This window comes from Petromyzon marinus, chromosome 72 (assembly GCF_048934315.1).
Source record: "Petromyzon marinus isolate PM22_M1 ecotype Great Lakes invasive population chromosome 72, UKy_Petmar_22M1.pri1.0, whole genome shotgun sequence".
Classification (NCBI taxonomy): domain Eukaryota; kingdom Metazoa; phylum Chordata; class Hyperoartia; order Petromyzontiformes; family Petromyzontidae; genus Petromyzon; species Petromyzon marinus.
This window is the reverse complement of record NC_133738.1, coordinates 8,483,249-8,506,244: the sequence shown is the minus strand read 5'-3', so window position 1 is coordinate 8,506,244 and position 22,996 is coordinate 8,483,249. Positions and strand designations below refer to the sequence as shown.

At 45.8% G+C, this 22,996-nt stretch overlaps 1 protein-coding gene and 1 long non-coding RNA gene across 2 annotated transcripts in view; one reads left to right on the top strand and one right to left on the bottom strand.

The window, feature by feature from the left end:
• Window positions 1–6,612, bottom strand: part of LOC142906962 (uncharacterized) — a 90,063-nt gene extending 83,451 nt beyond the window's left edge. The window contains exons 1-2 of the long non-coding RNA XR_012930598.1: window positions 6,414–6,612; window positions 4,782–4,889 (exon numbers count right to left, since the gene is read on the bottom strand). This is a non-coding gene — a long non-coding RNA (uncharacterized LOC142906962). The remainder of the gene's footprint in view (window positions 1–4,781; window positions 4,890–6,413) is intronic.
• A 133-nt stretch (window positions 6,613–6,745) lies between these two features.
• LOC116957329 (uncharacterized) lies at window positions 6,746–15,976 on the top strand. Its single transcript, XM_032979410.2, has 3 exons — window positions 6,746–6,972; window positions 8,718–8,795; window positions 10,498–15,976. The coding sequence occupies exons 2-3, from the start codon at window positions 8,761–8,763 to the stop codon at window positions 11,435–11,437; spliced, it is 975 nt and encodes a 324-aa protein (XP_032835301.2). The 5' UTR covers window positions 6,746–6,972; window positions 8,718–8,760; the 3' UTR covers window positions 11,438–15,976.
• The last annotated feature ends 7,020 nt before the right edge of the window (window positions 15,977–22,996 follow it).

The window sequence follows — 22,996 nt, the reverse complement described above, 5'->3', positions numbered from 1 at the left end:
GGTACCTGCCATGATGACAGCAGTACATACGGTGGTGGTAACTGCTATGATGACAGCAGTACATACTGTGGTGGTACCTGCTATGATGAGAGCAGTACATACCGATTGTGGTGGTACCTGCTATGATGACAGAATTACATACCGAGTGTGGTGGTACCTGCTATGTCAGCAGTACATACTGTGGTCGTACCTGCTATGATAACAGCAGTACATACTGTGTGGCACCTGCTATGATGACAGCAGTACATACTGTGGTGGTGGTACCTGCTATGATGACAGCAGTACATACTGTGGTGGCGGTAACTGCTATGATGACAGCAGTACATACTGTGGTGGTACCTGCTATGATGACAGCAGTACATACTGTGGTGGTGGTACCTGCTATGATGACAGCAGTACATACTGTGGTGGTGGTACCTGCTATGATGACAGCAGTACATACTGTGGTGGTACCTGCTATGATGACAGCAGTACATACTGTGGTGGTACCTACTATGACAGCAGGACATATTGGGGTGGTGGTACCTGCCATGATGACAGCAGTACATACGGTGGTGGTAACTGCTATGATGACAGCAGTACATCCTGTGGTGGTACCTGCTATTATGACAGCAGTACATACTGTGGTGGTACCTGCTATGATGACAGCAGTACATACTTTGGTGGTATCTGCTATGATGACAGCAGTACATACTGTGGTGGTGGTAACTGCTATTATGACAGCAGTGCATACTGTGGTGGTACCTGCTATGATGACAGCAGTACATACTGTGGTGGTACCTGTTATGATGAGAGCGGTACATACTTTGGTGGTACCTGCTATGATGAGAGCAGTACATACTGACTGTGGTGGTACCTGCAATGACTACAGCAGTGCATACTGTGGTGGTACCTGCTATGATGACAGCAGTACATTCTGTGGTGGTGGTACCTGCTATGATGACAGCAGTACATACTGTGGTGGTACCCGCTATGATGACAGCAGTACATACTGTGGTGGTGGTACCTGCTATGATGACAGCAGTACATACTGTGATGGTACCTGCTATGACAGCAGTACATACTGTGGTAGTACCTGCTATGATGAGAGCAGTACATACTGTGTGGCACCTGCTATGATGACAGCAGTACATACTGTGGTGGTGGTACCTGCTATGATGACGGCAGTACATACCGAGTGTGGTGGTACCTGCAATGATGAGAGCAGTACATATCGAGTGTGGTGGTACCTGCTGTGATGACAGCAGTACCTACTGTGATGGTACCTGCTATGATGAGAGCAGTACATACTGTGGTGGCACCTGCTATGATGACAACAGTACATACTGTGTTGGTACCTACTATGATAACAGCAGTACATACTGTGAGGCACCTGCTATGATGACAGCAGTACATACTGTGGTGGTAACTGCTATGATGACAGCAGTACATACTGTGGTGGTACCTGCTATGATGAGAGCAGTACATACCGATTGTGGTGGTACCTGCTATGATGACAGAATTACATACCGAGTGTGGTGGTACCTGCTATGTCAGCAGTACATACTGTGGTGGTGGTACCTGCTATGATGACAGCAGTACATACTGTGGTGGTACCTGCTATGATGACAGCAGTACATACTGTGGTGGTACCTGCTATGATGACAGAAGTACATACTGTGGTGGTGGTACCTGCTATGATGACAGCAGTACATACTGTGGTGGTACCTGCTATGATGACAGCAGTACATACTGTGGTGGTGGTAACTGCTATGATGACAGCAGTACATACTGTGGTGGTACCTTCTATGATGACAGCAGTACATACTGTGGTGGTGGTAACTGCTATGATGACAGCAGTACATACTGTGGTGGTACCTGCTATGACAGCAGTACATACTGTGGTGATGGTACCTGCTATGATGACAGCAGTACATACTGTGGTGGTACCTGCTATGATGACAGCAGTACATACCGTGGTGGTGGTACCTGCTATGATGACAGCAGTACATACTGTGGTGGTGGTACCTGCTATGATGACAGCAGTACATACTGTGGTGGTACCTGCTATGATGACAGCAGTACATACTGTGGTGGTGGTACCTGCTATTATGACAGCAGTACATACTGTGGTGGTACCTGCTATGATGACAGCAGTACATACTTTGGTGGTATCTGCTATGATGACAGCAGTACATACTGTGGTGGTGGTAACTGCTATTATGACAGCAGTACATACTGTGGTGGTACCTGCTATGATGACAGCAGTACATACTGTGGTGGTACCTGTTATGGTGAGAGCGGTACATACTTTGGTGGTACCTGCTATGATGAGAGCAGTACATACTGACTGTGGTGGTACCTGCAATGACTACAGCAGTGCATACCAACTGTTATAGTTCCTGATATCACTACAGCAGTGCTTACCGACTGTGATAGTTCCTGCTATCACTACAGCATTGCATGTTGACTGTGGTGGTTTCCTTGTATGACCACAGCATTGCATGCTGACTGTGGTGGTATTCTGCTATGACTACAGCATTGCATGCTGACTATGGTGGTATCCTGCTATGATTACAGCAGTACATACTGCTGTGGTGGTACCTTATATTACAGCAGTGCATACGACTGTGGTGGTACCTGCTATGATAAGAGCAGTACATATTGTGGTGGCACCTGCTATGATGACAGCAGTACATACTGTGATGTTGATAACTGCTATTACAGCAGTACATACTGTGGTGGTGATGGTACCTGCCATGATGACAGCAGTACATACTGTGGTGGTGGTACCTGCTATGATGACAGCAGTACATACTGTGATGGTGGTACCTGCTATGAAGACAGCAGTACATGCTGACGTTATGTATCTTAAATGTGAAAGGTAAATTTGTGAATGCGTGTGTCTGTTCGAAATGTTAAGCATGCTTGGCGACATGCAAGCAAGTTTTGTAAATGGGAATAGGCCGATTCAAAAGTAATCTACAACCTTCGATTCCTTTGCGCGATTTAAAGAATCAAATCTTGGCGCGCTCGCGTTTTTATTCTATAAGAATGAGTTATTTATTCATTTGTAAGTTATATTTCTACGCTTTAAGACGTTTTAAAATATATATTTCCCCGCTAGTAGCAGTATATATCGACTCTATAGCACAAAGTACTCACCTGACAGATTTGCCGTGACGAGGCCTAGTCCCGTGCAAAGCCTCCGGCCTCGCCTAGATTGCCCGGCCGGCCGTGGCTGCGGCCTTTGTCGCTACCCCCCCCCCCCGCGCTAGAAGAATCCAATTTAATCGCTATAATTTTAGTATCTACCGAGCCTATAATAGATAGTGCACACATTGGGGTGGAGAGAAGAGGACGTGACACTTTGATGAATTTACCTCAGCGTCGCGTGTAAATTTGTTTGCATTTTTAATGAGCAATGGCGTCCACCCTGCGGCGACGGCGTCTGTGCGTTGCCAGGGGCAACAACTCGCGCCGGCGTTTCGCGCATGTGCAGCAGCGAGCCGGTCGGTAAGTAAATAAATAAATAAAGATGAATCGCGCCAAAACGTTAATTGAACCACTTTAAAGGCGACGGACGGGAAAACGGAATAGCCTATGCCAAGCGGGGGGCCCGGGGCGTGCCGCCCGGCAAAAAAATTTCCACGCGAACCCCGCGGTCCGAGAGCCAAATCCCCCGCAAGCGAGCGTACACAGACGGACAGACGAACAGACAAAAAATGAATTATATAGCTCTAGATTTAAAGCTTTCGTGACTGCAAGGATCCATACTCTTTGGTTCTATTCTATCAGCGCTGTCCTCCAGACAGTCTCGTCCCTTCACCTGATGAAGGCCGCTTGTGTTGTGGCCCAAACGTCGTGATTTTTGTTATTTTATTTTTTACCTACGTGACTTTACCCAATAGAACCAAAGAGTATGAATTATATAGATTAGATTTAGCTAACCTGTCCCGAGAGGAGAGTGAAAGGGCTGACTGACTACACTTATCATGATGTGGACATTTATTGCAGCCAAATACTCTGAATTCATATTTATAAACTAGCTTGTTTCCCCATCTAAGGATGGGTGTATTTTGCAGTAAATCACAAATATTAAATAGAAAAATTGTTCAACTCATGATTATTAATGACGGGGGGGGGGGGGGGGGGGTTGCCCCATGTGGACTGACGTCACCCCCTCATGGTAATTGGGGAGGGGTTCGGCATGTGGAGTGATGTCACCCGCTCATGATTATTAATAGGGGGGGGGCTCATGTGGAGTGACGTCACACGCGGGACACACACGCACACATTCTAGGCTTATTATATTAGTAACTAGCCTTTTGCCTGTCCAAGGACGGGTGTATTTCAGTAAATCTGAAACTAGCAAGCAGACCGCGACGTGATATTCATTGCATCCATTCGTGTGCAATTTGTAAGGCAGCGGTGACACAGACCTATTTCATTTAAAGGTTATAATCCCTTGTTCATCATGACGTCCTTTTTACTTCTATGTCTCAACAGCTTGACGGAGATCGCGTGGCGTGAGGGTTTTGCCTTTGTAGTGAGGGTTTGAAATTGACACTGAGGATAGGGGAGGAGGTGCCTTGCCCCCCCATGTGGAGTGACGTCACCCGCGAATTATTAATCGGAGGGGGGGGGTGTCCATTTGGAAGACGTCATCTCTTCATGATTATTGAGGGGAGCAGTTCGATGTGGAATGACGTCACCTGCTCATGATTATTAATGGGGGGGGGGGGGGTGCTACATGTGGAGTGATGTCACAGGCTCATTATTAATGAGGGGGGGGGCGTCACCTGTTCATGATTGAGGGGGGCTGGCCGACGTGGAGTGACGTCACGCGCGGGACACACAGACATTCTTGGCTCATTATTGTAGCAAATGTGAAGGGAAAACAGGAGGACCTGGAGGAAAATCCACGCGACCACAGGGAGAGGCGGAGAGACGCAAACTTCAAATATACAACAAGCGTCAGGTTCAGTATCGAACCCACGACCTCTTGTATACCAGGCGATGGAGACGACATAGTTTCAGTTTCATTTCATTTATTTGGTATAGCCCTGTGAGCCATTCGGCTCTTGAATCGGGTGCAACCGCAACAAAAAAAAACATGAACAAGAAAACATCTTAAAGTGACTTTGACTGTGCAAACATAAAATCCAGGGAAAAACAGCTAAATATTCCACAAAAAGCACCGTACACCAACGCTGTGTGCAAATAGCATACGACGTTTTGATTGCAACACAAGCAATCATCATCAGGTACAAATGAAAGAGAAAACAAACCTAGTAAAATTAGAAATGTAATGCAACAGAGAGTCGGCTAACATAACAGTCAACACCCCACCTGGTTGATAACGTTCTTCCAAAGATTGCTCAATTTGAGAGACAAAACACAAGACACGGAGACACATAGACAGAGAGAGATAACACAGAGACACAGAGAGAGATACACACATAGGCACACAGAGAAACTACGCCTCTGTGTCGAGGCCTTAAATAGAGAAAGAGGGGGGCAGAGAGAGAGGAGGGGGTAGATAATTAGCATGTCAATGCAAGGCCGTAGCCATGGAGTCAACATTGGGAGGGACAAAATCTTCCAAGGAGTCTGGGGTCCCCCCACAGAAAAAAAAGTAAATATGAAAACGAATTTCCTGCCATTTCCTGCATAAAATATTTAAAAATGTCACTAACACATGGGATTGATTTTCTTTTATTTGATACAATAGTGTCTAAGAGTGTATTGTATTACATTGCTCTGTTTTTTTTTCTTTTTTACCTTTTCTTGTTTCAGAGTATGTAATGGCAGAGATTAGGGATTCATAAAGTACAACGCAATCATATATACAGAAATCTATGCATTGTTATATGAAGACAAGTCCAGATTTTGTGGCCAAGGTTTAGCAAATTGTTCTTTTTATTAACATAGTATCGCAATAATTACTTTAAAATATATATTTTTAAAAGCAATATATTGGGGGGGACATTTTGAGCATGTTTGATTATTAGAAGGAGGATGTATGTCCCCCAATATATAATATAATTATAATTACGGCCTTGTGTCAATGAGAGATTTGGAGCTTTGGTGACTGCAGGAAATAATAGCGCGACAACACGAGGACACAGAGAGAGAAAGCACACTTAATCAAACAAACTGAGTAGAATTAAGAAATGCAACGCAACGCAACAGAGAGAGTCGGTCAACACACAATTAACGCATAGCCTGGTTGATTACGTTCTTCCCAAAGATTGCTCAACTAAGCAAGAAAATTAAAGCAAACGCGATCAGGCGAGGGCAGGAGGCAAAGCCCCGCGTTGTAAAGTTCCAACCTGGACATCGCTTCCATGCTCGCTGCTACTCAATTGACATCCCTACGAGAGAGAGAGGCTTCACCTCCATAAACCACAACCGCGATGAGAATTTCTCACCACCGAAGCGCCGGAGCTCCATTCCCGACCACGGCCACCATCAGCGAATATCCTTAACCGGTCATGAGCCTCCCCCTAGCTTTACTCATCCTCAATTAGTATGTGGAATGACGTGTAAATATCAGCACTGGGGAAGACAAAGGCGGCCGGGCGTGGTCATCACACCCACAGACCCCTTTCTGGCGCGGAAATCGATTGAAGCAACGGAATCATTTGAAGCAACGGAATCGATTGAAGCATCTGAGTCGATTCAAGCAACTGAATCGATTGAAGCAACTGAATCAATTGAAGCAACTGAATCGATACATGCAGTCACGAAAACTTCAAATCTAGAAAGATGATTCGACCCTGGAATCGTTGACATTGATTACGCCGTCACTGGATCCGGGTTGCGTTCGGGCTCTGGGATTGTCTTTTTTCGTCTGGAATATTCTGACGTTCAGCCCCGCTTTTTTTTCATACAACCGCGAGGTTTCCCGCCTTCGACCTCGCATCCCCTGCGCGCGGGTCTGGGCAGCTCGCCTCGGTTTTTCCTGCCTCGGAGATCTCGGAGACCGAGGTACTAGGCCCAAGCCACGGTGTTTCCTAGATCCCCCCGCTCGGGGCCGTGGTGCCCGAGCCCGGTTGGGAACGCGATTAGAAGGCACAGAAGGGGTTAGTATCGGTGACTATAATGTATAATGTGCATAGGCATCGTTGGTTTGAATAAGTAGTGTAGATAAATAGTTGTGATTAGAATGTGCCATGGTCTATCCACTGCTGAGTGAGTGTGGGCAAAGTGAGTGGGTGAGTGGATGTGTGGGTGAGTGAGCGGCTGGGTGGTTTCCGGGGTTGAGTTGGTGAGTAAGATCGTAAGTGGATGAGTGAGTGCTTGGGTGAGTGAGTGAGATCGTAAGTGGATGAGTGAGTGATATCGTACGTGGATGAGTGAGTGCGGGGGTGAGTGAGATCGTAAGTGGATGAGTGAGTGCGTGGGTGAGTGAGTGGGATCGTAAGTGGATGAGTGAGTGCTTGGGTGAGTGAGATCGTAAGTGGATGAGTGAGCGCTTGGGTGAGTTAGTGAGATCGTAAGTGGATGAGTGAGTGCGGGGGTGAGCGAGTGAGATCGTAAGTGGATGAGTGAGTGCTTGGGTGAGTGAGTGAGATCGTAAGTGGATGAGTGAGTGCTTGGGTGAGTGAGTGAGATCGTAAGTGGATGAGTGAGTGCTTGGGTGAGTGAGTGAGATCGTAAGTGGATGAGTGAGTGCTTGGGTGAGTGAGTGAGATCGTAAAGTGGATGAGTGAGTGCTTGGGTGAGTGAGATCGTAAGTGGATGAGTGAGTGCCTGGGTGAGTGAGTGAGATCTTTTTTGAATGAGTGAGTGCTTGGGTGAGTGAGTGAGATCGTAAGTGGATGAGTGAGTGCTTGGGTGAGTGAGTGAGATCGTAAGTGGATGAGTGAGTGCTTGGGTGAGTGAGTGAGATCGTAAAGTGGATGAGTGAGTGCTTGGGTGAGTGAGATCGTAAGTGGATGAGTGAGTGCCTGGGTGAGTGAGTGAGATCTTTTTTGAATGAGTGAGTGCTTGGGTGAGTGAGTGAGATCGTAAGTGGATGAGTGATTGGGTGAGTGAGTGAGATCGTAAGTAGATGAGTGAGTGCTTGGGTGAGTGAGTGAGATCGTAAAGTGGATGAGTGAGTGCTTGGGTGAGTTAATTTGAGTGGGTGAGTTGATTCATGGTGTGTGGGTGAATTGAATGAGTGGGAGGGTGAGCATCTGCCTTGTGACTGTGCCCAGCCTCTGCTTACTCAAAGCAGCTTTTGCTGGCCGGATAAAAGGGGGGTGAACGGGCACGGCACTGAAGGATGTGGAGTTGATTGGAATTGCCAGAGGGCAGAGGAGCGACGCTCACAACAACGAGGAAAGCGTCAGGTGACTAAAACGCATAAACTTGGCACAGTGGGGAGCACAGGTGGTGCATCTGTCAGTCATCCCACACCGTCAACCCGTGGCACCTGGGTCTGTTCCGTGACCTGCCAGCGGACCTTCGACGCACGTAGCCTCAAAGTGCGCTTAGCATGGCACAATCACTGTGGTGAACAGCGGTGATATATGTGTGTGTGTGTACTGTGAGTAGTGTGCTGTGTGTTAGCACCGTGGTGGACAGTGGTTATATATGTGGGTGTGTACTGTGAGTAGTGTGCTGTGTGTGTTAGCACCGTGGTGAACAGTGGTTTTATATATATGTGTGTGTGTGTACTGTGAGTAGTGTCCTGTGTGTGTTAGCATCGTGCATACCACAAACACTCCCGTTGTATTTCGTGCCAGTTCTCTTCGTCGTCTCTGGGAGAGGAATCCGCCGCCTTCGGCCATGGCGCCTCCTCTGTCTTCACGCACGCGGAGCAGGTAGAGTGTGAGCTGTCCTCGTCCCATTGAATCGTCATCCCGTCGAGTGTGTGTCTAGTGAGTGTGGAGTGTGTGTAGTGAGTGTGTGTGTAGTGTGTGTAGTGAGTGTGTGTAGTGAGTGTAGCGTGTGTGTGTAGTGTGTGTGTGTAGTGAGTGTAGTGTGTCTGCAGTGTGTGTCTAGTTATGTAGTGTGTGGTGTGTAGTGTGTGTAGTGTGTCTAGTTATGTAGTGTGTGTGTAGTGAGTGGAGTGTAGTGTGTCTAGTTATGTAGTGTGTCTAGTTATGTAGTGTGTGTGTAGTGTGTGTGTAGTGTGTGTCTAGTTATGTAGTGTGTGTGTAGTGTGTGTGTGTAGTGTGTGTCTAGTTATGTAGTGTGTGTAATACAATGTTTCGCTCTGGATGACGCTGCAAAGTATTATCTATATTTTGATTTAGCGTGCTGATCTTAAAGGTGCATTGAAAAATTTGATACTCCGACTGATGCTTCTGTTGTTGTGGAGTAACTCATGCAGCCAGCTATGGCTCTAGGGTTTGGTGTTACATGTTATTTATGTAGTTGATTGTAAAAAATTCGGTCACAGTCCCTATGATCACTGTTACATTGCAATTATGGCTTTATTTTTTGGTGATTTCAAAAAGTTTTTTGGTTTGGACATGTTTTTTTTTGTAGTATGGAGTTAGACTGATGGCCTTAATCTAAGTTTTTATTGTGGTTGTTGTTGTTTGACTTGCATCCCACTGGGATTTTTGCACACAGCGTTGGTGTACGGTGCTTTTTCAGGAATATTTTGCTGTTTTTTTCATGGATTTTCTGTTTGCACAGTCACATAGTCACTTTAAGATGTTTTCTTGTTCGTGTTTTTTGTTTGTTGTGGTTACACCCGATTCAAGAGCCGAATGGTTCACAGGGCTATACCAAATAAATAAACTAAATAAATAAATAAATGTTGCTGTCAATAGCTACATTTATCAGAAAAGTCGACGTGACTTATTGAGGGATCTTTACGTTTGTGCATGTGTAGATGGTGTCCACGTTTCTGTATGGGAGGGATGTCGCATTGGCACACTACGCTACGACCCCGGCAGCCCGGTTTACATTCCCGCTCACGGTCAACACCAGTGACGATTATCTGAATCAGTTCTGGGCCTCACCGAGTTCGATTGTCTCAAATTCGTACCTGGTGCTGTGTGTAAACATCGTCACTTGGGAGACAAAGGCGGCCAGGCCGTGGTGCTACCATCACGTGTGCTGAGCCAGCCTTCATAGGTGCTCACTAATAGCTCTTTCTCCTAGAGTCTGTGAAGGCTACACGGGGGATCTTTAGCTTGTATGTGTAATATGAGGAGCGGTCGTGGAGTTGTGTACTATGCTACAAATTCAGGGACCGGCGTCGATTCCCTCATGACCAACTTTTGTTGTGAATATCTGAACTGATCATGGGCCTCCCCTACATCTACTCAGCCATAATTGTTTACCTAACACACTGGGGAGGCGATGGCAACCGAGTGTGGTGCTATCCACACCACCCCCTCAAGTTCAGTGTCAGCTTTCATAGGTGATCGCTAATAGCAGTTGCCTCAACAGTCTGTTCAGCCTATATGGGTGATTTTGTGTATGTGCTGTGTGTGTGCATATCACTGCAAGTCTGTGCCACTGCTGATATGTAGTTTGCGTAACCTGTTTTCTATCTGCATCTTCCAGTTCCTCTGCCGCGCTGCAGAAGCCAGCACATGGAGTGGATATACTCGCCAGCCTGGCGTTAATGGGCACCAATGTTCATACAGCACGGATCCACAATGTCTGCATGAAGAAGCACCAGAGAACACACACGGGGGAGAAGCCCTTCAAGTGCACTATGTGTGAGAAGGCATTTGCACAATTAAACCAAATACTCAAACATCAGCAAACACACAGGGGTGAAACACCCATAAAGTGTGCTCTGTGTGGAAAAACGTATGCAAAGTCATCACATCTTTACAGACACCAGACAACACACATGGATGAGAAGCCCTTCAATTGCACCGAGTGTGGGAAGTCATTTAAACGTTTTGAATCTCTTCAAAGGCACCAGAGAATACACACAGGCGAGAAGCCATTTAAATGCACTGTGTGTGGGAAGGCATTTCCACAGTCAATACATCTTACCAACCACCGAAGAACGCACACAGGCGAGAAGCCATTCAAGTGCACTGTATGTGGGACGGCATTTGCACAATCGGGAGATCTTGTCAAACATCAGCGAATACACACGGGTGAAAAGCCTTTCAAGTGCACTGTGTGTGGGAAGGCATTTGCACGGTCAGAAGTTCGAACCAAACATGAGAAGATCCACAAGAAGAGGAAGGTGAAATCGACTTGTGCAAGTCAAAGTGTTGCAAAGAGCTCTTCTCTCGTGAAACAAGAAGCAGAAGAAAATCCCAGTTTCACACCTTGGCCAGAAGTGAAGATTAAATGTGAAGATGAAGATTTGACTCCAGTGCTGGACATCCAGGTCAACGGAGGCAGTGTAAAGCAGGAGGAGAATTCAGACGCCGAGGGAGAGCGAGGTGACCCCCAGCAGTTTGTGGATGTAGAGGTATGGGTGGACTACTTGAGTGATGCGAAGAAACCAGCAACACTTCTAGACTTTGATTATGTGTAGTTTAACCAGGAGCTTGAGACTAAAACACTCCTAAGCATTCACTGTATTCACGGCTCCTCTTTACAAGAACGCATGCAGCTGTAGGCATCATCCAGTCAGAGATAGGCTCTCAGTAAATGTGTAATTCAGTGCAGTAGTGAAATATTGTCTCATTGCAAGGTAGTAGGGATGCCTTTTTTGATCGTTTAGAATTATATGATTTTGATTTAAAGCTTTCGTGACTGCAGTAATTCATATTCTTAGCTCTTTCGGTAAAGTCACATTGAAGGGAAACAATAAAATAATAAATCTATATAAAACAATAAAAAAAATCCCATGGTAAATCTGATGGCTGGGTGTATGGAATTAATGTGGTCGAAGAATTGGTCTAGAGCAGGCCGGCCATGTGGCCAGATGACAAAAGTGTCATCCACGTACCTCTTCCATAAGGTTGGGCGCAGAGTTGCAGTCTGGATGGCGTCAGTCTCAAATTTCTCCATGAAAATGTTAGCTATAACCGGAGATAGGGGGGAGCCCATTGGGGTGCCCTCTGTAGAAAGTTCCATTCCAAGTGAAGTATGTATTGATTAAGCAGTGTCTCACCAGGGGGGTACCTCAATGTTTAGTCCTTGATGAACCAAGTCTTCAATGACTGCGATGGTGTCAGGTACAGGAACTTTGGTGAATAAGGAAACTACATCAAAACTGACAAGCAGGTCGTCTGGGGACAGGGAAATACCCTTGATTGTCGATACCAGGCGAGTAGAATTTTGTACCGCAGAGGTGGTTTTTCCAGTAAAAGGACGCAGGATTTCAGACAAAAAACGAGCCAGTTTGTAGGTGGGGGAGTTGATCGTAGAGATGATGGGACGAAGGGGTGTATCTACTTTATGTATTTTTGGTAAGCCAAAAAATCTTGGTAGCCTGGCAGCAGAAGGTTTCAACGAAAACTGTTTAGATTGATCAATTAATGCGGTTGAGTCAGAAATTATTTTGTTGGTTTGTGTGACGAGGCTGTTAGTGGGATCTCTTTTTATTTTTGTATAGCTACCATCATCGAGTAACACAAACGACCGTTTGTGTTATGGTCGAAACGTCATGATAATTTTTATTGTTTTATATATATTTTATTATTTTGTTGTTTCCCTTCAACGTGACTTTACCGAAAGAGCTAAGAATATGAATTACTGCAGTCACGAAAGCTTTAAATCAATTTTTTTATTTTATATATATTTTATTGTTTCCCTTCAACGTGACTTTACCGAAAGCGCTAAGAATATAATATGATTGTGATATATTTTTACTTTTGGAGTTCCGGAATTGACATCTTGTAGTGATATAAAATCAATGGTTTTCTACTTAGTTCTATAATATTCTAATTGCCACTTGACTGATAATTTGTTGTTATTAGAATGCTTGCAGCAAGTGTGTTTTGTTAATGTGTGGAGCCCAGTATCGGATGAAGCCTCTCATTCACCACACATCTGCTCTGGTGCCTGCATTGATATGTGGCGGGGATCTGTGTTCAGCGTCGTTAAACCTCCGTGTGAGCCAGGTCCTTTTGCACAATTGTGGGGATAATGTCTCACAACCGGACAGTACTGATGATCCCATTTAAACATGATTTATGTTCATAGGCAGGGATATGCGATAATTGATGGGCCACAACAACATGGGAGCAGTATACCGTTGCAGTGGTGTCCTGCCTCTGCGTGAAGCTAGACTGAACACTGACATTTCAGGATCATCTAAAGAAAACGGAAGAAAATGTCAAGACACGCAACAACCTCCTTTACAGATTTTTTTTGTATGTGGGTAACCACTTACACACTCACACTCTTTATGTGGTACCCATGACACACAAGACGAAGACAAATAACTCCCATATAGCCTCTAACAAATTTTTGGGACAATTGCTGTTAGCGAATTGCAACGATTGAAGCCGGCACCAGCACACGTGCGAATGGATGGCCATCACCACGCATTGCAAACTTTGTGTCCCCAGACACACTTGTACATTTTTTTTCGTATGGCTGATATAGATGCAAAGCAACAACAACAATTTAACTTTCAGGTGGCCAAGTTAGCCACATAAGGAATAGCAGTGTGTATCACAGTGGCCCGTTCTGAATGACCAAAGTCACACACTGGAGAGTTTTTTATTTCCATTTGTGTATCAGGTATACCTATCTGCCATGGTTTGTGTGGTAGCGGTTTAGGGTGGACCATTAGCTTCATGGAAGATCAAACCCAGGGATCTTGTGCGTTGTCTTTCATAACATTTTTGAGAGTTATGTTGAACTCAATTCAGCTCTCCAAGCTTCATTGGGGTTGAACTCACATTTTTGAAGGTAAAGGGCTTGCGTTAGTTCAAGCGATGCCGAGGAACATTGATGTCCTAATGAATGGGAATGCGACTGTTTTCCTTGATTCGCCGGACTTCCTGGATGGTTGAAGCAAAGCAGCAGATGGGTGGGGGAGATATTTGTGACAGCATAGGCAGGCAGGGTGTTGGGTTGACTTGAGAGTTCCAGTAATAAACCACATTGCGGTGTTCAGTTGGACATCAACAAGTCGCGTGTGACTACTTCTGGTCCATACTGGTGCACAGTACTCCGCGAGAGAGCACATGAGGGCAATCGTTGATATCCGTATCACTGGTGCTGATGCTCTCCAGTTTCTGGACCAGGTTGATACTTGTTTTGGTATTGGCAGCTACCTTCTTCAGTTGATCATGGAAGGTTGGCATATGGTCCAGCTTCACTCCGAGATAGGTTTGCGTGGGGGTAGTGTCGCACAGTGTTGCTACAGAAGGTCACTTTCAGAGTGTGATTGACACTTCTATTATCAAGATGAAATGCAGTGACTTGTTTTGTGAGGATTTGACTTGAACCTTAATTTCTGCAAATATTTCCCCATGGTGTTTAGGTCTTGGTTCGGAGTAGATTCGATGTCGTTGAAAGTGGCTGCCAGGGCAATGTCATCCGAATATATAAATTTGTGCGACCCGGTTGGTGGCATGTCACTGGTATAGATATTGAAGAGCATTGGTGCAAGTACTTAACCTTGTGGAAATCCATTGTTGATAAACCAAGATGAGCTGGATTTGATCCCCATATGGATACGCAAGTCACCTATTGCTCAGCATTGTGCATATCAGGCATATTGTTTCGAGACTGGGAATGGTATTTGTGAGCTTCAACATCAAGCCCTTAATCCAGACTGTTGTAGATCGATGACAGGTCCACAAACACTGCTCCTGTCTTGGAGTTCTTGCAGAATCTGGCCTCGATGTCTGTCGCAAGGGCCAAAATTTGGTCATTGCAGCTATGTCCAGGCCAGAATTCTGCTTGTTCTTCAGGGATCACTGACTCGGCGAGGGGGCTGATTCTCCGCAGGATGATGCGTTCCAGGAGTTTATAGGTCATGCATGGGAGTGACATCCGCCTATAGTTTCCCGGGTCGTCGGTTGGCTTGCACGATTTGGGTATGGAAATGACCATCACCTCCAGCCATGCTTTTGGGATGCATCCGGAATTCATAGTTTTTGTGTACAGTTTTGCCAGTCATTGGAGTCCCGTAGGGCCTAACTGATGGAGGAATTCTGGGGGGGGGATACCATCTCTGCTGGCAGCCTTGTCTTTCTTAATTGCAGCCAGATCCTCACTTCCCCTGTGCTGATGGCGGTACGGTCTTGTGAAGAAATTGAAGCCAATGTCTGGTGTAATTCGCGATTCATATCTCGCTTGATGTTTTTTTAGTCGAGCGGTACTTTTGTGTCCTCCACTTATTTGTAGGCAATAGAGTTGGGAAGAATTCTTGCGGTGTGGTATTGTTGGATTAGCAGCACCCAGGAGCCGTAGTAGGGCCCAGGCACGGCGGCTGGAGTGCGTGAAGTCCAGGCCTTCAACACATTTAGTCCATCGCTGTCATCTGATTGAGTCTAAAGACTCTAGCAGGGTCTTTCAAACCTGTGGGATACCCGACTGGTTGTACTGTTAAAGCAGGTCATGGGTATCTTATGTCCAGCCGAGAGTCTTATTTCTGGAAGCCTCGGGGGATGGTCTTCTTGGCAGCTACAGTTAGGGGGCAACAAAACGGTGATAGCATTCCAGTGTTGCGGGAATTAAACTCACTTTTCTCTCTACAACTTCCTTATAGTGGTCCCAGTCAGCTTTAACCAGGTTCCACCATGGTAATCTTTTGACACTTACGGAGATTTCGATGCCAACGTGGGTGATGATGGGCCGATGTTGACTTTTGAGGAAGCTTAGAAGTATTTTTTGCGCCTAGTGCTGCTTTTTGGTTTTTTTTGTCTTTCCCCCGCACCGCCAATTAACACGGTGGCTACGTACAGCGCAAAATAAATTCTACATAAATGGTGGTGATTATGATGATGGCGATTATGATGGTGATGATGATAATGGTGATGGTCTTGATGATGATGGTGGTGGTAGTGATGGTGGTGACGCAAGCGCACTGCAGGTGAAGGTGCAGCTACACCGAATCTTGGGCAGCGGTGATTCTCGATTCAGATTTGATTAAAATCCCTCAAACTTGTGCACCCGTGATTTGTACTGTACCAGCGACATCACTCACACATGCCAACCTGAACCTCAGCATCACCGTCCCCTCACCCTCCATCCTAAACTTGCCCTCACCTCCACTCTCAGGTCATCCTCCCCACAGCCTCCCCACACACGTCCCTCACCCTCTCGTCCACTCCACCCTTACCTCACGCTTCCCTCACCCTCCCCTCACAAACCTCCCCTCCACTGTTGGGACTCTCTCACTCTTACCAGGATGTACGACTCAGATACACGATCTCCAATTGTTTATTATACCTTGCCCACATCCCAGGATAGAGAGCCTGCATGAATCTGCCAAATCCTGTGCATCACCTGCACGGAGTCGGCTTGGTAAAACGCCAGGAATTCCCTTCCCAGGGCAAGTGAAGCCCGATTCTGCGGAGTTGGGGGCCCCTCACCAACAGTGAGGTCTCCACTCCACCAAACGCACTGAGAAGCTGAGGCCACATTTCTCTAAACACCATGACGCGTTGCTCTCTCCCAGCCGCTGTGCATCAGGATCCCCTTTCCGTTGGATCGTCCCGTACGTGACTCCAACCCGATACCACCACACATCCCCTCCATCCACCTCCCAGTAGTGCTGGCCCGACGAGAAGTTCTCGCAGCACAGGGCTTGTTACCAGTAATCAAATCGGTGTGGGTGATTGGGATGACCCTGGGAGACAGTCATCGTTCTGAGATCCGAGGAGATCTTGAGACGGTCATGAGCTGAGTTTGTGTCCAGAGTCGGTGAGTGTCTGTGACAAGAGCGATCACAACATCACTACAGAACATCACTCTCATCTTAATCACCATCACTGTCATCAATATCAACATTCACATCACGTCTAGCACCATCACTAAAAGCACGAACATCCACACCATCAGTATCTTCCACACCATCACGAACAGCATCACCATCACAACGCACCTCCGGTTACCATGGTTGGCAACATACAGTGTCAAAAGGTTCTACATACATAATCACCATCACCACTATCAACATCCCCATCATGACTAGCACCATAGCCATGATCACGGGCGTCCCTACGACCACCATCACCGTTAATCCTATCACATCACCAGCACCATCACTCCCATCATGGCCCGTATGACTACAACTAACAACACCATCATGACAATCGCTAACATCACCAACACAACCACCATCGTCGTTACTATTACCACGATCATCACAACCAGAAACAATTATGACCACTGTCATCACCCCCACTACCATCAGCATCATCACCTTCATCACCACCACCACGATAATCACAATTATTAACAATAGGGTCGCCATCACCAACACCATCACAATCAGCACCACCACGACCACCACCATCACCACGGCCATCATCACCACCAACACCACCACAATCTATGTTACCACCATGAGCATCTCCATTATCACCATCACAACTATTACCGCCATCACCATCGGCAGTCATCATTCCCATCACTAACATCAGCATATTGCCACTATCTTCGTCACCACCACCATCCTCGTTAGCATCACAACCATCCTTGTCAATGTTGTATATGAGCCTTTTTCTACAATTAATATTTGCCGATATATTTTTTAGAAATAAATAAATAAACACCCGCTACCTCATCTCAGCTACCAAGCAGCTGGAGGTCGTCACCAGGCCGCCAGGAGATGAACAATAAAATAATAAAATCCCAAAATCAAAAGAGGGAAAGGGGAGGGGGAATTACTAATGAAGCCCGAGGAGGAATTCCAGGCTTCAGGGACCCCCCCCACCTCCGGGAGCTCGCAGACAATCGGACACCACGCACACGAGAGATTTAAACAATTTTACCCTTCGTTGCTATTAATACCACGGTTGAAGTCCAGAACTTAGCAACAAAGGAGTCGACATCATAAAGAATCCACACACTATACAAAACAAACAAAAAACAACACCAAACTATAATCTCCCTAGTAGGTTATTACTTCACATACATAATATTAACACAAAAATAAAATAAATAATAACTCAAGCATAACAGCACGGATCCCTGTATACAGACGGGGAGACGACAATTTGTAAGCCCTAGGAAGTGTGTCGTGATGACCGTGTTAAATCACAAATCTTGAAAAACATAAACCGAATAATATTTGTGCAGGTTAAACCGAGAGCCAGTCAGAGAGAGAGCCTCCCGGCCACCTTTGTCTTCCCGCAGCACGAGAGAGAAAATAATTTAACGCCAGAGCGAGGGAAATTACTCTTTATCGCAGGGGCCATCTGTGCCCACGAAAGTGCGGTGACTTAATAAAATGACACACACACGAACACCTACGGCACACACCCCCACAACGCATAGCGGGATCAAAGGAAATCCGGTCCGTTGTTAAAAGGCAGCTTCCAGGGAGTGAAACCGGGCAGACAAGTTTAGTTAACAAAAGTACAAAAAAAACAGCCACAATCCACATAGCAGGTAACACAACATTAATGTTAACGTTCACCTTAAATTGTATTACATCTGCCGTTACATACCTTGCAAAAACCAAGGAATACGAATTCCAACAGTCAAGATGCTTACCTCTTAAACTCAGGACATCAAAAATTAAATAAATAATAACTCGAGCATAACAGCACGGATCCCGGTATACAGACGGGGAGACGAAAATTAATAAGCCCTAGGAAGTGCGTCGTGATGACGGTGTTAAATCACAAATCTTAGGAAACATAAAACCAAATAATATTTGTGCAGTGTTAAACCGAGGGCCAGCCAGAGAGAAAGAGGAACTCCCGGCCGCCTTTGTCTTCCAGCAGCACTTGATAAGAATTTGCATACGCTCGGGAGAGCATCTCCTCTTGGAAATAAAAATCAAACACCACGATGGAAACACTACTACAACATACCTTGAGTCTAGATTTGAAGCTTTCGTGACTGCAAGGATCCAAACTCTTTGGTTCTATTCTGTAAAGTCACGTAGGTAAAAATAAAATAACAAAAAATCACGACGTTTCGGCCACAACACAAGTGGCCTTCATCAGGTGAAGGGTCCGGACTGTCCAGAGGACAGCATTGGAGTGAAAACAGCCAAGCCCAGGTCGCGTCCTTTAAGCTGTGTGGGAAGAAAACAAAAAACGCCTTGACAAAGGAATTAGCATAAAATGATGTACTGGACCAGCACGGTGGAGGGGGGGTGCAGTTTACATAATGTTGGTGTGAAAGGAAATAAGCTGCTGTGAAAGTTTGGGATACCACTAGAATAAATATACTATACCATTGAAATTTAGTTTGATGTTTGGTTTGATTTAGAACATCTTTCCAATGATTGCTTAATTTTAAACCATCCTCTCGGTTGAAATTGTGTCTGTGTTTGTAAATCTGAATTGCCTCGTGGACAAATCTCTGATAAAAACCCGTGGGTTTGCAGAGAACCTTGGTATCGGAGAAAACTATATCGTGATCACCCACAGCGTTGTAACAGTGATCAGCTATGGCAGAAGAATTCGTTCTGCCGTGTTTCAAATCTGATTTGTGCTCGCGAATTCTAGACGTTAACAAAATCGTCATTAATCAGAGTAGCACCTCGATTTCGGACAATCTGAAAACAGTACTGGCTAGAGGGCTAAATTTTGCTGTCACCCCGAAACATATTCCTGTAGGTGATATCATCTCTCAGGTCGATGTGGCCCTTAAAGGCATAGGACACATCCAAGCAGACGTTGCGAGAGCTGAAATAGCCACTGTTCTTAAGAATGCTAAGAAACCCATTAGCAACATCAGCAAAAATGAACGCTCTGAACTCGCGAATTAAAAAATAAACATAAGTGATATAGTCATCCTCTCAGCCGACAAAGGCAACGCTACTGTAATTATGGATAAAGATTCGTACAACAACAAAATCCAGAACCTACTCAACGATGGAAGTTACTCAAAAATTAAAAATGACCCTACTAATAGCCTAACTATAAAAACCAACAAGATCATCACAAGTTCGACCTCCCTAATCGAACCAACTAAACGTCCCTCCTTAAGACCTGCTGCAAGACCCCCTAGATTCTATGGTCTCCCCAAGATTCATAAAGAAGGCACTCCACTACGACCCATCGTATCCACGATCAACTCCCCTACCTATAGGCTAGCACGTTTTCTGTCAGATACCTTGCTACCTTTCACTGGCAAGACCTCCTCAGCAGTACTTAACTCAGCTCATTTGGTCTCTATGGTCAAAGACGTTGTACTGTCCCCTGACGATATCCTTGTCAGCTTCGATGTGGTCTCCCTGTTCACCAAGGTCTCGGTACCTGATACCATTGAAATAATTGAAAATTTGGTACAACATGGACTAGACACTGATACACCTGTGCTGATTAGACACTGCCTCACCAATACCTACTTTACTTGGAATGGCACCTTCTACAAACAAAAAGAGGGTACCCCCATGGGTTCTCCCTTATCACCAGTGATAGCCAATGTTTTCATGGAGAAATTTGAATCAGATGCCATCCAGACTTCCACCCTCAGACCTTCCCTGTGGAAGAGATATGTGGATGATACTTTCGTCATTTGGCCACATGGCCTCCCAGCTTTGAACCTTTTCCTACACCACATCAATTCTAGACATCCCGCCATCAAATTCACCATGGAAGTGGAGAAAGATGGCAAGCTACCATTCTTGGATGTTCTGTTTGAGAGGAGACCTGATGGCTCACTGGGGCATTCTGTCTACAGGAAACCCACCCACACAGATTCCTACTTGAAACCTGATGCCCACCACCACCCAGCTCAAAATAATTATCTCATAAAAACGTTATACCACAGGGCACAATGCATTTTGGACCAACACCACCTGACCAGTGAATTAAAACATGTACACCTGGCCCTCAAGAGAAACTGATACTCTGACCGTACCATCCGCCAAGCTGTTTCTCCCTCCATACAAAAACAACCACTTGATAAATTTTGATTTAAAGCTTTTGTGACTGCAAGGATTCATCTTCTTTGGTTCTGTCCTCCAGACAGTCTCGTCCCTTCACCTGATGAAGGCCGCTTGTGTTGTGGCCGAAGCATCGTGAGAATATTATTGTGTTATTTTATTTTATCAATTTATTATTTTATTCTCATTCTACGTGACTTTACCGAAAGAACCAAAGAAGATGAACCACTTGATACTCCGGTTAAAACCATCACACTACCATATATAGCAGGCGTTACTAAAAATATCTCCAGAATCCTAAACAAACACAAGATCCTGGTCCGGTTCAATACAGTACACAAAATCCGTGACCTGATCCCATCCGTGAAGGATGTCGTTCCTGACTTACAGTACCCCGGGGTTTACAGATTGAGCTGCACCTGTGGTGACTGCTACATTGGGGAGACGAAACGACATGTCTCTGACCGAATTCATGAGCACAAATCAGATTTGAAACACGGCAGAACGAATTCTTCTGCCGTAGCTGATCACTGTTACAACGCTGTGGGTGATCACGATATAGTTTTCTCCGATACCAAGGTTCTCTGCAAACTCACGGGTTTTTATAAGAGATTTGTCCACGAGGCAATTCAGATTTACAAACACAGACACAATTTCAACCGAGAGGATGGTTTCAAATTAAGCAATCATTGGAAAGATGTTCTAAATCAAACCAAACATTAAACTAATTTTCAATGGTACAGTATATTATTCAAGTAGTGGTATCCCAAACTTTCACAGAGGCTTATTTCCCTTCACACCAACATTATGTAAACTCCCCCCCCCCTCCCCCCCCACCGTGCCTGTCCAGTACATCATTTTATGCTAATTCCTTTGTCAAGGCGTTTTTTGTTTTCTTCCCACACAGCTTAAAGGACGCAACATGGGCTTGGCTGTTTTCACTCCAATGCTGTCCTCTGGACAGTCCGGACCCTTCACCTGATGAAGGCCACTTGTGTTGTGGCTGAAACGTCGTGATTTTTTTGTTATTTTATTTTTACCTACGTGACTTTACCGAAAAGAACCAAAGAGTGTACCTTGAGTCGCATACAGAATCATAAATGCAGGTGGTACGGTACCACACTATCTAAAGTATAAAACTCCTTTTTCGTCTGTCTGTCCGTCTGTCTGTCCGTGTGCCTGTGTACGCTCGCTTGCGGGGGATTTGGCTCTCGGACCGCGGGGTTCGCGTGGAATTTTTTTTGTCGGGCGGCGTGCCCCGGGCCCCCCGTTCGGCATAGGCTGTTCCGTTTTGCCGTCTGTCGCCTTTAAAGTGGTTTAATTAACGTTTCGGTGCGATTCATCTTTATATATTTATTTACTTTTGCCGACCGGCTCGCTGCTGCGCAAGCGCGAAACGCCGACGCGAGTTGTTGCCCCTGGTAACGCACAGACGCCGTCGCCGCAGGGTGGACGCCATTGCTCATTAAAAATGCAACAAATTTACACGCGACGCTGAGGTAAATTCATCAAAGTGTCACGTCCTCTTCTCTCCCCTTGCACCCCAATGTGTGCACTTACTATTATAGGCTCGGTAGATACTAAAATTATAGCGATTAAATAGGATTATTGTAGCGCGGGGGGGAGGGGGGGGTAGCGGGCCAGGCCCCAGCCTCGGCCGGCCGGGCAATCTAGGCGAGGCTGGAGGCTTTGCACCATCACCACAGTATGTACTGCTGTCATCATAGCAGGTACCACCACCACAGTATGTACTGCTATCAACATAGCAGGTACCACCACAGTATGTACTGCTGTCATCATAGCAGGTACCACCACCACAGTATGTACTGCTCTCATCATAGCAGGTACCACCACAGTATGTACTGCTGTCATCATAGCAGGTACCATCACACTCGGTATGTACTCCTCTCATCATAGCAGGTACCACCACAGTATGTACTGCTGTCATCATAGCAGGTACCACCACCACAGTATGTACTGCTGTCATCATAGCAGGTGCCACCACAGTATGTACTGCTCTCATCATAGCAGGTACCACCACAGTATGTACTGCTGTCATCATAGCAGGTACCACCACCACAGTATGTACTGCTGTCATCATAGCAGGTGCCACCA